The 14,553-nt window shown below is 44.8% G+C and overlaps 2 protein-coding genes across 5 annotated transcripts in view; one reads left to right on the forward strand and one right to left on the reverse strand.

Moving 5' to 3' along the window:
- Positions 1-20: 20 nt before the first annotated feature.
- NUDT6 (nudix hydrolase 6) lies at positions 21-13,664 on the reverse strand. Of its 3 annotated transcripts, none has more exons than XM_068153987.1 (5): positions 13,434-13,664; positions 12,622-12,825; positions 6,204-6,259; positions 2,892-2,946; positions 21-652 (listed from the first exon to the last, which is right to left on the reverse strand). In XM_068153987.1, exons 1-5 carry the CDS (start codon positions 13,531-13,533, stop codon positions 264-266), a joined length of 804 nt encoding a protein of 267 aa, XP_068010088.1. In that variant the 5' UTR covers positions 13,534-13,664; the 3' UTR covers positions 21-263. The 3 variants fall into 3 exon arrangements, with proteins under 3 accessions (XP_068010088.1, XP_068010087.1, XP_068010089.1); XM_068153986.1 differs by having other exon boundaries at positions 13,277-13,467; XM_068153988.1 differs by lacking the exons at positions 6,204-6,259; positions 13,434-13,664 and having other exon boundaries at positions 12,622-12,735.
- The window catches only part of AFG2A (AFG2 AAA ATPase homolog A), a 189,615-nt gene continuing 188,584 nt past the window's right edge, over positions 13,523-14,553 (forward strand). For both annotated transcript variants that reach the window (XM_068153982.1, XM_068153983.1), the window contains exons 1-2: positions 13,523-13,673; positions 13,920-14,044. In XM_068153982.1, coding sequence (XP_068010083.1) covers positions 13,532-13,673; positions 13,920-14,044 — 267 coding nt within the window. In that variant the 5' untranslated portion in view covers positions 13,523-13,531. The remainder of the gene's footprint in view (positions 13,674-13,919; positions 14,045-14,553) is intronic.

A 14,553-nucleotide genomic window follows, 5' to 3' on the forward strand; every position in this document is an offset into this window, starting at 1 on the left:
CAGTTCTGTTTTCTGCCAGGTCTCTGTGTAGAGCTATTTTATTTACCTTGTTTGCTTTATAAAGTAAAGGAAAACCAATCTGATGCATACTTAAGAGCAATATTTACTTTTAAATGTAATTTATATCTCTCTGTAGCTTATTAGAGAATAATTACTTTCTAATAATTACCTAAGAAGTCCATAGATAACTTTAATATGGTCTAAATAACACTACAGTAGTAATTATAAATTATTATTATCATGAAATGTGAACTGTGTTGCTATCATGTGATGTTTCTGTAGGACTCGGGCAGCTCCCTGTGGTACAGTTTGTAGAACAGGCCTGTGTAGACAGCAGGAAGCTCCCTCATGGTTATATCAATTTTATCAAACCCCTCCTGGTAGCCGTACCGTAAGAGCCTGGCTATGTTGCTGGTGATGGGAGTGGTGTGTTCTGTCCTAGCGAGCTCATCCAGGTCCATCCACTCACACTTCAGGCACTCCTGCTGGCAGAAGCTGATGGTGAAGGAGGAGGGCTGCAGGCGACAGATGATGTACATATCTGACTTCCCAAAGGCTCCAGGGTGTTGGTGTTGCTGTCTGATGCTTAGGATGGACTTGAACTCTGACTTGATGCCAGTCTCTTCGAAAACCTCTCGAACTGCTGTGTCTCCTAGGTGAAAAGAGCAAACCTTACAGTATAGATCAGAATAGCTAAACACTCTTCCACCACTTGATGGTGGAAAATCTCTAACTCAAAGCTTTCTCTGCTTCACCAGCTGTTCAGAACGTTACCCTGTTTGTTTCCACACAAGGATAAGCTAATTTTTTGGTCCCTGAACAAATGCAATTGCTGCATGCCTTGCTTGTGTGTATCCTACAAAATGATGGAAGTAAGAAACTTCTGATAGCACTGTACAGGGGTGGGTTTGAAATGGATGTTCTGATGGCTGCTGCTTCTGCTGAGCTCTTGGTCCAAGAGAGCACTGCACCCTCTTTTCAGTTCTTTGCATCTCAATCCATGTCTCCCCTGGTCTCAGTCCAGTTTCAGATCCAGACCCTGTGCAGCTCAATGTTAGGTCAGACAAATCAGTTTCACTGCACTTTGCCACAGGGTGTAACAAAATGGCTAAAAGCTGTTGGAGATTGTGGAAGTTGGCACTATGTCCTTTTCAAGATGTATCCCAGATAGTGTCCAGTGACCTGTCAGATATGCCTAATACCAGTGCAGCCCTCTTCTGAGTGTTTGTTTACTCCTCAAAGCCAAACATTTTAGGAAACTTCATAGAGATTTGCCTTCCTAGAGAAGCTTCTATCTTCATGTGTCTGAGGGGAGCTAAACAGACATTTGATGGGTAGCTTCAGATACTGGAAATAATTTGGCCATACAGTGGCTAGCAACATGTAAACAAAGTGCTGCATTCAGCAGAGGCCAAACAACAATCTGTTAATGGCCCTGATCCTGCACATAATTGCCTCAGTTCAGCTTCCATCTTGCAGCAGAATGAGCTGTGTAAAATTTACACTGAGTATACAGTAGGTCTTTGGGACTGGAGCCCCAAGGTGCCTGCAGAACGTTTCTGTTTGTGACTTTATCATGGTGTTAATTAGTTAAGAGGCTACGGCTTATGGGGTAAGATCCTCATTTACTATTACTGGCAAGTAAGCAGAGACTGCACTTGATGTTGTCAAGAGCCCTCTGCGGTCCTCTGGTTTAAGATGGAGGCTGCAAAGCAAACTCCCTGTGGCAAATGGTTTAATTGTTCAGCAAGGGGCTGTATTACACAGAAGTGGTCAAAGGGCAACAACAGATGATAAAGAATGCTGAGGCAGGCTATGATTAAGCAAAATGAAGTAATTAGGGATTTCATTGAAGCTTTGAGCTTTGCTTTTTAGATAAAGTGCCTTTTTGTTTCCCTTTTATTTCAATGTATGTATGGAGATATACAAATACATGACAGTTAAATTAGAAGGAACACTAGGGTTTGAGTTTTAGTCACTTTCTGATACAAAAATGTCTGCACTTTGCTTAATCTGCATTATGAAACTATTCCAGTAACTTGCATGAGTCAGTTTGTACTCAAAGTGGGCAGCCAGCTCTTTTGTCACTTCATGTAACTCCAGGATATTCAAGCATTGTAACTGCAATTTGTATTTCAGTCCCTTAAATGACTCTGAGTTGATAAGCTTTTATGTAAGGACTTTAAAAAAAAAAGGAAAATCAAGCTGTATTGTATTTATGCTTCACTAATTTATATCTTCTTGTAATATGAAGATGTGATGCAGAGAATCATAACTTGTATTAGTATACAGTTGAGAAGTGGCAGGAAGGAAACTGCAAGAGCTTGTCTTCTCCCAGGTGTTTTGCAGTGCCTACAGCCAGGCTCCAGCCATGGTCTCACCTGTTCTCTGAGGGGTGGAAGCTGGCAGAGTCAGTGACAATGCTTTGCTGGGGAAGCTGTTGCCAGTGCTGGTCACTCTTGTCCCTGAATACAAGCATACCTCTGGTATCCCCTGGCCTGGGGCTGCTCTGTGTCACTAGAAGTGAGCAGGAGCCTGGCTAGACAAGAAGCACAGCATCTGGGATTCCTCTGCACAGAGAATCTGTTTTGCTATGTAACAGGTATTTGTATTGTCAAGCAAGGAATTTTGGTTTTATCTCCCTGTTTGACAAAAAGACCTAAAACATGACATGAGTTATGAAAACTACAGCTCAGCCACATACTAAACTTCCCTGCCCTGAAGGTTATGTTGGCCTGTTGCCATTAAAGCCATAGGATCATGTCCCCTCATCTAGTCACCATTAGCTCAAAGTAGTTATTAGTCATAGGGTTGATCTGGCTCACGTGTTTCAATACTGTTTATGTCTTTGTTACTCTGCTGATGTCTGGACCTGTTGTCCTAGGACTTACCAATGTCTTCTCCTGGATTAGCCAGACCTCCTGGAAATTTCCATGCATTTATAGTCTGTATTGGAGGAAACAAAGTATTGCTGAAGTAAGCAGCCTGTGCTGTACTCTAATATGAAGGTGACAGTTAACACATGGCTTTTTTAGTTGAAGCTGCAGTATGATAATGATTCACATCAGTAAGGCTTTAAGTAGAAACTTGTTGACCATGTGATGATCAGAGATAGCTTACAGTCTGTATGAAGTATTGGAACACAACATCTACTGATTGAAAATACAAACTGTCTAACAGTCATTAGACAACGTTGCTGCTAGATAACTAGATAGAGTAGTTGGATATTAAAGAAGCTGCTATAGACCATATAATCTTATGTTTAATCACTAATGTATTCCACTGCCATGAGTTTGGCTTTTAAATAGTGTATATATATTTAATCTTACAAACAGGTATTATGACTGTAGTACTGTTCTATACCGCACTGGCTTTAACATGACTTTGTGTGTCTGCAGTAACCATTCAGTGTAACTTGGAGGTTGTTTTTATGGAATACAAAACCTGAGGCCTTGTGTGTGGTTTATATATGGAAGCATTTATTGAATTGCAATAAAGCTCAGTATTTAGAACATGAAATGCAGTCTTGGTGCCGTTATTGGTAAAGGAGTCCTAGTCCCTACACCTCTTGCAAGAGATGTGTAGGCATTGCCTTTACATTTGTGTAGTAGTCTCTTTCTTTCTTTCCTTGTTAAATGCTTATGTAGGAGTAAGTTAATCTCTCAACTAGAAATTACTGCAGTAAAAAGATACACTGGGGGGGGGGGGGGGCAGGGGGAAGTGCTTTTCTTGCACATACAGCAGGGAGGAGGAAGCTGTGTGCTTTCCAGGGATTTGCAACCCCACTGATTACACTGGAAAATGATGTGTTTTTTTTTTTTTTTCTGGGCACTCCTAAAGGTCTTGGATAGGAATTTGAAGTAACAGATGAAAAATAGTGCAGATGGAAAATACATGTAGTTGTCTGTTGGCTTTCAGATTTGCTTTCAGTTCCTGGAAATCTTTCTTTGTGTTCTATGGAACTGTCCTTTCATGATTAAACCCAAACAGCTCTTGAAATTCCACTAGCTCTTTAAATTGATTTTTTTTTTTTAAGCTTTCAGAACATTATTTGTATTAAACTCACCATTTCAGGGAAATAGTTCATTGCATGGGGAAGAAGGGAGAGGAACTGGGAAACTGTCTGAGCCAATCTGCTCGCACTGTGCAGTCTTCCAACTTTCTGTGTGCATAAAAGCTAAAAAGAAGGTAGTGTTTCTAAAATTCATGATGTGCTGTTTTGCTCCTGGAGACTCTTCTAGAAGTGAAACCACTTCCAGAGCCTGTAGCTTGTGTGCTGTATTTATGCTTTCAAGCCTGAAGGTCCTGCTATGGAGAAGTCCTTGACTTTGTACTTCATGGTAAGTAAAAATACAAAATAATAGTTTACAGAAAAGAAGAAAAGAGTGTTTCTCTTCCTCTGGACTCCTGTGTTACACATTCAACATGCTATATGACTGAGCTGTCTGTGAAAGCACCACCCTGGGGATTGGTTCATTGCGGATTCATGCCCTTAACGTGCCACACCACCGTTTCATGGGAGTTCATTAACTGCAGTGCTGTTATCACTGAACTGATGTTTTGCGTCCTCAGGAGAAGTTTCAATAAAGACAGAAAAATGCAGCCAGTGAGATCTGGCATAGTTTTACCTATACAAAGTGAAAATGATGCATCCAAGTACACTTCAACCTATCTATGTAAGCTTTGCTTGTTTCTGTGAAGGGTGGCTCTAAGGAGGATGAAGCCATCCTCTTCAGTGACTGTTGCAGTTTGAGCTGGGTGCCCCCCTGCAATGTTTACTTCCTGTGTCCAGAAATCCAGCCCAGGGGTGGACACAGGAAATTATGTAGTATTTCATACCACAATCCTTTGCACCACTATAAGATGCAGTGCGGAGTCTAGCACTATCTCTTTTCTTCCTCCTCTGTCAGCCGGTAACTGGGGAGATGTCTCCTGGCTTTGGGCCTGGCTAGGCCCAAGGCCAGAAGGGGGATGGGCAGTCTCAGATCTGGCCAGCTGAGACTAGCCTAGCAGTGGGAGGGGGAAGAAGGAGCCCTGGGGGTCTCGGGTGTACCCTCAGGTAGGGATGGGATTTCTCTGGGTCTGTTTGGGAATTTTTTCTTGTCACTGTGCTTCTGCTTTTCTGTAAAAGTTCACTGCTTTCTATTTAAACTTTCCATCACTTTTGCAATCCGTTTGTCTGAGTGTTTATTGTTGCCAGGGTGGGGAAGGGGGCTGCCTCAACCCAGCACAGTGACACTCAGTGATAGGATGAGGAGCAATGGATGTGAACTTAATCACAGGACATTCCACCACAACATGAGAAAAAACTTTTTTACTGTGAGGGTGCCAGAGCACTGGAACAGGCTGCCCAGAGAGGCTGTGGAGTCTCCTTGTCTTGAGATCTTCAAAACCTGCCTGGATATGTTCCTGTGTGACCTGCCCTGCTTTGGACTTGATGATCTCTGGAGGCCCCTTCCAACCCCTAACATTCTATGATTCTTATGATTCTTGCTGTGCTAGAGATATTTTAATTTGCAATTGAAAGCAAAATGGTAGCCAAGCACATTTTATGGCATAGCAGAGGCAGCTGCTAATGATCTGGTGTGCCTTCTGCACTTGCCCAGGCTAGCCTGAGAGAGGCTGGAAGGTGTGACCAGTGATGTGTGGTTACCTCAAGCCACATCACACAACCCACCAATGCTCTCTGGTTTGGCATTCTCAGCCACGAGGTCAAGCACTTCAGTTTGTCAGAAATTAATGATCCTACACCTGCTGTACTAAGGTGGTCTCCAGGACATGGCCAACCACATTATTGCTTCTTTAAAGCCACAAACATGCCCTGAAATTTTGAAACCAAACAAACCCAGAATCCTCCCAAAATCTGCTTCGAGCCATGGGAGTTTTCCAGGAGTCTCCATAGATCCAAACAGAAGAGCAGGAACTTCTGGGTCAATTACAAGAGAAAACAGAAAACTGAAAGCAGAAAGGATACTTCTGCTGATTCAATCAGCAGTTATAATTAACAATAAAGTTGTGGATTTTCCAAGTCTCTGTTGGTTTTTACTTTCAGATGCAGTGCAGCAATATGTGATAGGTAAAAGGAAGTGAATTTTAACTATTACAATTTTGGACTGGAATAGAAATAAAAATATCTTTGTTTTATACTAGAGTCAGCTTGTCTAAATGAACTTCTGTATTTTATAAGCCTGTAACAAACTTACCCTATTCCTGTCTTGTACAACCAACACTTTTCCAGTGCTTTCATCTAGAACAGCACCTAGTAGAGAGATAATATTGAAAAAATACGTGTGTTAGACAACTCCTTCAATCTTAAGAACTGTGACTTTGGGTGTTTTGATAAAGCAGGACAAGCCCCTAATGATCCTCAGTTTACAGATGATAAGATCTGCATGGATGAATCACGGACATGGCTTGTTGGAAATGGTGGAAAACTGATACACAATAACAGATATGAAAATGTTAAGTATCCTGTATAAAAATTCAGTGTTAGCAGTACTGAGATCAGTTCCTCCTGCACTTGAATTCCACATTAGGCATGAAATGAAAAGAAGAATTTGCCTGTGTTAACATTATCAGAACTAAAGAATGCAGGATCAAGATGTCATCCAAACAATCCAGCAAAGCTGCCTGTTTCAGCTGAGCTGTGCCTGTAATCTTGCAGGAGGAACAGAAAATTTTCCAGTGACTCTGGCTGAGCAGCTACAATGGCCAAGAACTTCTTCCAGTGAAATTCACGGCAAAGCTGCAGTGAAGATTTCACTGTTTTCTGGTCAGTAGCACACAAGGTTTAGTGTTCAATGGGCTGACTGTACTGATCATGTTTAACTGGTTGGCTGGCTGTGAACTTGCACTGTGCTATCCAGCTACTCTCACCATAGGAACTGCGCAGTAATCCCAGTCAACTGGTTAATCCCAAAGCATTGCTGCCAAGTGGAAAAGTGACACTTCCACTTGATTAAAAACAAATAAATCAGGATGTATGACTTTCCTTTCAGTCCTGAGGCTCAGCCCATGACTTTCTACCACAGATTACATGTCTTCCTACTTATTAAAACCCAAGTGCTTTCATGTTTCATCACCACGTCATACTCATTGGTCAGACTTTAGAAATGTCTTCCCTCTAAACCAAGTATTTTTCTGGGATATTGAAGTGTGCTGTGGTGAGTGGAATGAGCACTGTGGCGCAGCTTACCAGGCTCTTCTCCACATCAGTTGTGCAAGGGTTTCAAATTGGTAGTTAACAATAAAAAAAATGCTTATGTCATTTGACAGCAGGAGGAAGAGTACATGGACAGATCTGTGATGATCTATGCATTTAAAATGCTATGGGGAAGTGTTTCCACAGAAGGGAATTATTAAGGAATGAGTGTCCAGCTCAAAAGATCTTCTGGTTTTTAATAACACACAGCAGACTTGTGTAGGAGGAATATTTAGAAGATGAAATATCCATCTTCCTTCAAGATATGTAAAAAGACATGCTTTAAGAAGGTAGTCACATATCTGCCTCCCCATGGTTTGTGACCTTATGATTTCATTCCTTCTGTAAATATTTAGCAGTGTCCAGGTTCAAGTGCTGTACTGATTAAAAGAATGAACTAAAGCAAAGCAGGAGAAACTTTGATCACAGGGATTATTATTTAGAGAAGCCATTCATCTGCCAAATGGCTTGCTGAGACCAAGAAGGACTGGGGAAGGCAGGAAACTGCAGTTTCAATCAAACAAAAAGAACATTTTCTCTCCTCTCTTTCCCAGAAATTGATGCCTGTGAATGTAATTTTTGGCAGTGAAATTCCCTGTGAGATGCCCACATGTTAGGTGATATCTAACCACACAAGATTAAAGAATAAGGATTAATGGGATTTGCTGTCTGGTCTTGTGTTCCCAGGTTTAACCTGGGAACTCCTCTGCTGAAGCTTGCTGGGCCATTCCTGGTGAGATCAGAGCTTGCCTGCAGGTTCAGAACTGTGGTTTTAAAAACTCTCCCTCTTGCTACAATGTAGTGCCTGGAGCTTGAAATCACCTAACACCAGGATGACTTTCTGGAAAGGTTTACTTGCAACCTAACCAAGTAATCACTATCACAACACTGCATTGTTTTGAAAGATCTCTTTTGGGAAACAGGTAAGAAAATTATTTAACTAAAAAACCCACAAAGCCCTTAGATAACTCTGTGAGTAATGGAGAGGAAAAATACCTTCACTCTACCTGTTTTATTTGTGACTGATGTGAATGTGTGAAAAGATGTTGAGGGTTGAAAATCACTTGTCATCCACAGAAGAAGCACACACAGGACTGCTTGTATTGTAAACATCACTGGGCAGGAATAGGTATTATTTATAAAACAACTTGGGAACTGTTTTCCTGGTTGGACTTGATGATCTTAGAGGTCTTTTCCAACCTTAATGATTATATGGTTCTAAATCACTCTAGATTCCTTAGACCATCACAAACTAAGTCCACCTTTGTGTGCAGTTAGACATCTATGCAGCTGCTCATTTAACCCATTTCTTTAAGTAAAAGTACTGGCCAAGGCTGTGTCTGTGTGTGTGTGTAGACCCTTCTCTCCTCAGCTCCAATGACTGGTTTCAACAGTAAATTAAGGTAGGCAGCAATGAAAACAACAACCATGTGGTAAGGTTTATACTACATGGGAGGGAGGAGAAAAAGACTTGACTTTCCCTCCTCCACTTGCCTTCCTATGCCACTGCTCTGTGGCAAGTTTACAAGCATGTCTGTTTTGGGATGGCAGACCACTTCTTCCTGGGAGGCAGAGAATTTTGGCAATGTTTTTTTCCAAAACATCTTAATCACTTCATACACCAGAAGCTCTTCTGTACCTTTCACAGCTTTGGAAAGTCCTGCCGCCTACAAACGGATGCAGTAAGTTAGCTGGAAGCCACATCACATATTCCACTACTTCTAAACAATAATGGCCAAGCCCAGTGAGTAACATTTGCTACTCTCCATTTGGCGACTGATTGAGTCTGGCAAAATATGACCTGACCTTGCTTATTCACACCTTTGTCATCACTTGGCTGGGTGATGCCGAAGCACTGGCCCTGGCTGTGTGGAGTTTGCTGTTTGGGAAACCCCAGACAGGACAAAAACCAGCTGCTGGTCGACTTGGCAATGCTGGATACCTGTGCCTGCTCCCTGTGCTGACTTCCTTCAGGCCAGTAAACCACCCTCAACTGCTCTTTTTGTTTTCAGGATGCTCAAGGCACTAAGTCCTGTATTTAATTGATTGAGATGCTCCAAGATGAAGACTCTCAGCAGCAAATTTGTCTTTAACTGCAGAAACTTTCTAAAATAGAGGGTTTTGTATGGGAAATAAAAAAAGCCTAGGGTTTGGCACACACAAGCCAATATTTCAATAAAAGGGATTAAAAATAGAAAGAAGCCCTTCCACTACCCAGTCTCTCCTTCCTGAAGTAGAAAGCTAAAAGACAAAATATATGCCTGGTGGAATACACATTGCACAGTGTATTCTTGGGATGTGTTCCAGGGCCACGAAGAGTGAGCAAAACAGACGAAAAAAATCCCAACATTGCCATCATCGTTTCACACACAGAAATCTGTTTACTTCCAAATGACTTCCTTAAGCCTTTTCCTCTTTTAAAGACTCTCCCAGCAGTGGATAACAAAGTACAGGTTTGCAACACAGCAGCAAAGAATGCATACATTGTGTGTTGTGCAAATTTTATGCCTGTGCAATAGAGAATGAAATCCATATACCTGCATTCATGAAACTTTTTGATTCCTCAAGTTATATTTTCACCTTGCAAAGTGTTTCTTTCTCTAAGTACAACAAACTGTGCACTGAAAGTGCATTTTTCATATTTGCAAATCTTTTACTTAAGAGATTTTCAGAGTTATGATTTTTCTTATAGTAAATCCTTCCTAATAGCCCTTGGGGTCACCCAAACATCTATCACATGATTGCCTTTTAAACAGCATTTTCAGCTGTGTAAAACAAGAAAAATCCCCTTTCAGTTAGTCATGCTCCCTCAAACATGCAAGTTATAACTGTGAGGAGTAACACAGTGCTTCTGCTAGGAGAATGCATTATCTTACTCAAGTTTAATACCACATATTTTAATGGTGAGGTTTTTCATACCTCAGGGAAACATGCTCTAACATGTCCATTGAAAAAATCCAAGACTGTCTTTGGCTTCTCCCCTGCCCTCTGCTGGCTTTGGAACGAAAAACAGCAGCAGCACCATTTTGTAATTGAAGGCTCTGCTTTTCCAAAACTTAACTGCACCTGACATGTTACTACATTAAATAATCTGTATGTTAAGTGTCCTTCCTAACTAGACATTTATGGCTCATAACACCACTTAATGAAGGACTAATGTCCCACACAGTCCCTGTAAAACAAGAACAAGTCAAACTTGTAGCAAGAGAAATTTGCTGTCCCCTCTGTTCTAACTGCTGAGTGTTACACAGCCTTTAACAACGAGGGGCCCACACCAACCTTCAGATTACAGATTACTGAGTGATTGGCCAGATAACTGCTCATCTGTGGAAGACTGCTTGAGAGAGAGGGTAAAAACATTCAAATTAGGTGAAAGGGTGAAGGTGCTTTCAACTTGACTGTATTTTTGGCCCCTCATCAGCTCCTTGGGAATTTCCCCAGTTTTTAGAGCAACTCCTTTAAAAGCGTGGATGTGGGAGGTCTAGATGAGTAGGATTATGGTGTCCAGATGTTTGTTTGTAAAACATACTTGAGTTGTGGAATTCAAGGCACAATTTAGGGCAGCTTTTAGACAGTTGTAATTTAGGCTAACAGTTGTGCTAGCTTCTGAAAGATCCCTGTTGGGTCAAGTTTGTCCCATTTACAGACTTCTAACTTGAATGTCTCTTATTGAGATGCATATATTAAGCATCTACAGTAATGGCAAGATGCAGAGAAGTTGTTTTTTTTTCCTAAGAAGTGTGTAGCAACTTTCTCAGTTTAAAAAAAACCTTCTTGAACTTTGAAATCCAGCCTCTCTTGTCTGCAAGGTGAAAGCTGAGATGCACTGCTCAACATGGTATTTAAAACTAGTATTTGTAAGGCACACTATAAGGCTTCAGGACCACATTTTCTTCTCAAGCTGCCTGTAGTTTCCTCGAACAGGAATAATGTTGTGACAACCTGTCTCTGTTGGCCTGTTTTTAGCAGCTCACAGGGCTGTACAGGCACACTCATCAAAGACATGCTTTGCTATGTAACCAAACACTAAGTGCCTGGGTTCCATACACTGGTTGTGCATAGGTGCAGTTAATTTCCCACAAAATATAGAGTCAATAAGGTTGGAAAAGACCTCAGAGATCATCAAGTACAACCTGTCACCCAACACATCATGACTACTTAACCATGGCCCCAAGTGCCATGTCCAATCCCCTCTTGAACACCTCCAGGGATGGTGACTCCACCACCTCCCTGGGCAGCACATTCCAATGGCTAACAACTCTCTGTGTGAAGAACTTTCTCCTCACCTCGGGCATAGACCTCCCCTGGTGCAGTCTGAGACTGTGTCCTCCTGTTCCGGGGCTGGTAACCTGGGAGAAAAGACCAACCCCCTCCTGGCTACAACCTCCCTTCAGTTAGTTGTAGACAGCAATGTCTTTTAGTGGCATTGAGTGCACCCTCAGCAAGTTTGCTGATGACACCAAGCTGTGTGGTGCAGCAGACATGCTGGAGGGAAGGGAGGCCATCCAGAGGGACCCTGACAGGCTGGAGAGGTGGGCACAAGCCAACCTCATGAAGTTCAATAAGAGCAAGTGCAGGGTCCTGCATCTGGGTCGAGGCAATCCCAGGCACAAATACAGGCTGGGCAGTGACTGGCTGGAAAGTAGCCCTGAGGAGAGAGACTTGGGGGTGCTGGTGGACGAGAAGCTCAACATGAGCTCTCAATGTGCACTTGCAGCCCGCAAAGCCAATCAGATCCTGGGCTGCATCAGGAGAAGTGTGGCCAGCAGGTCGAGGGAGGTGATCCTCCCCCTCTACTCCGCCCTGGTGAGACCCCACCTGGAGTACTGTGTCCAGTTCTGGAGCCCCTATTACAAGAGGGATATGGAGGTGCTGGAACGTGTCCAGAGAAGGGCCACAAGGATGATCAGAGGGCTGGAGCACCTCTCCTATGAGGACAGACTGAAGGAGTTGGGGCTGTTCAGTCTGCAGAAGAGAAGGCTCCGAGGTGACCTCATTGTGGCCTTCCAGTATCTGAAGGGGGCCTACAGGAAGGCTGGGGAAGGACTTCTCAGGATCTCAGGTAGTGATAGGACTAGGGGGAATGGAATGAAGCTGGAGGTGGGGAGATTCAGGCTGGAGGTGAGGAGGAAGTTCTTCCCCATGAGAGTGGTGAAGCCCTGGAATGGGTTGTCCAGGGAGGAGGTCGAGGCCCTGTCCCTGGGGGTGTTTAAGAGCAGGCTGGATGAGGCTCTGGGCAGCCTGATCTAGTGTGGGGTGTCCCTGCCCATGGCAGGGGGGTTGGAACTAGCTGATCCTTGTGGTCCCTTCCAACCCTGAATGAAACTATGAAACTATGTCTCCCCTGAGCCTCCTCTTCTAATGATCCTAAGGGATTCTTCAAAAGGGTTTTCAAGGCCACCACTGATTTTGCAACTGACCTGCAACTCCCAGCTGGTGGGTGGCATAGCCTGGCAGCCTGCTAGGCCCTTCTCCTAGCCACAGTGTCAAGGTGGATGAGCCCTGCTCGGCATGGTGGAAAGCAAAGCCTTGTGAAGCAGCCACTGCCACAAAGCTGCTCTGGTGGATGGGGACGTGGAGCCAGACAGCGATGCGGCCTTCCTCTCGCCACTGGGCCACAGCGCCTGCAAGAGACAGCAGGGTGAGCAGGGTGAAGGACACTGCCAGCCCCTTGGCCCTTTCCCCTTCTGGTTTTAAACCTTATTACGCACAACAGGTGGGGTTAACACGCCAAAGGCTGCATTTTTACCTCAACCAACCATCTGTGTGAGGAATGTGTCGGTGGCGAGAGGCGGTGCCACCATCTTGACCTTTTACCTGGCACCACTTGGTGCTTGCATGCCAAATGACAGTGTTTGTGTTAGGACCTGCCACAGGGCACAGGGCACAGGATCTTTGTTCGCTTTCTCTGCCGCCTCCCTTCCCCTCACGGGGCGCGTGCCCCTGGAGGACGACGACCGCCGCCCGCCCGGCGCGAGCGCAAAGGCGGCTGAGGGAGTTCTCTCCTCCAGCGCGATCCGCCACCCCTCATCCCGTCCGCCCCCGCTACCCCGGGGGCCCCCACCCAGCACTTGCCCCGCAGCCACCGCCCGAAGGCGGCCCGCTCCAGGCGCAGGGGACGGCGCAGCTCAGCCAGGTCCACGCTCACGCCCCCGAACTTGTCGGTCCGCGCCCGCAGCCCGCTCAGGGCTCCCCAGCCCCGCGCTCGCTGCAGCGCCCAGCACAGCCTCACCATGGCGCTGCGTAGGGAGCAGCCGCGCGGCGGGGCGGGAAGCGGCCGCCTCCGGGGTGGTGCCGGCCTCTGCTCCCGGAACTGTTCGGCGAAGCGGCATGTCTGCCTCTACTAGAAGGAAAAGCAAGGGGCGGCCGGTCCCGGGCGGCGGTGGCGGCTCTCCGAGGGCTGCCGCTACTCCCGGCGCCGCCGCCGAAGGCGGGCTGCTGGCGTTGGTCGTTACCGACGCCGTGGAGGCAGGTACGGGGGTGCGGGGCGGGGGCGGACGCGGACGCCTGCCCTGGCTCGGCGGCCTGAGCGCGGCTCGTTTGAAATTAGTCCCTGCAAAGCCGCGTTCCCGCTCTCCGCGGCTAGTGCGTCCCCTCAAAAAGACGAGAGCCCTGTAGGACCTTAGTTGGGCTGAGTGAGGACTGCGAGAAACTTGTCTGATAGTTAGGGAAAAATGATGTTTGATGATTTTTTTTTCCCCCCTCCTGAAAATAACAGGAGATGACAAAGTTCCCAAAATGCTGCGAAAAACCCTTGCCCAGCTATCACTGAACAGCATGAAGTCTGCAAACCTATGCATAGGTCGTCCGGCCTTGGTTACCTCTGCTGATGGGCGACAGGAGGTGAGGCCCTTTCTTATTCCTGCGTGTCTTCTGTGTGTTCTTGTAGTCCATAGCAACCCAGATGGAGCGTGCCCCGAGAAAGAAAGCGAATATGCCCTTCTGTGTTTTCTACAGTGTAGTTCTGTCTGTATTCTCAGTACTGGCAAAAAAAAAATCCAGCTGCTACTTTATTTCAAGGAATTTACAAGTCATGTGTGCAAATATACGTGCTACATTTGATGTGTTATACTGCACACATCTATGTTTTATTTGCAAAGAAAGAGTACAGCCCTTTACTCTTACTTCTTCGCTGATTTCTAGCATTCCCTAGTCAGCACAGTGCATGCTTTTGTGTCATCTGTGGAAGGTGCAGAGTCCTGGTGGAATTTATCTCCTTTGTAGGAAAAATATAATTTCTTCCTTCCTGAAAAGTGTCTTGGATCATACTTAAGAACTCGGTGCTACTTTCATCTTATTCTCTGGCACCAAGTTTTAACCCAATCCTCCTTCTTCCTCAGGTCATGTTTTTC

This window comes from Melanerpes formicivorus, unplaced genomic scaffold (assembly GCF_026170545.1).
Source record: "Melanerpes formicivorus ecotype bairdi unplaced genomic scaffold, bMelFor1.0.p_v2 SCAF_27, whole genome shotgun sequence".
Classification (NCBI taxonomy): Eukaryota; Metazoa; Chordata; class Aves; order Piciformes; family Picidae; genus Melanerpes; species Melanerpes formicivorus.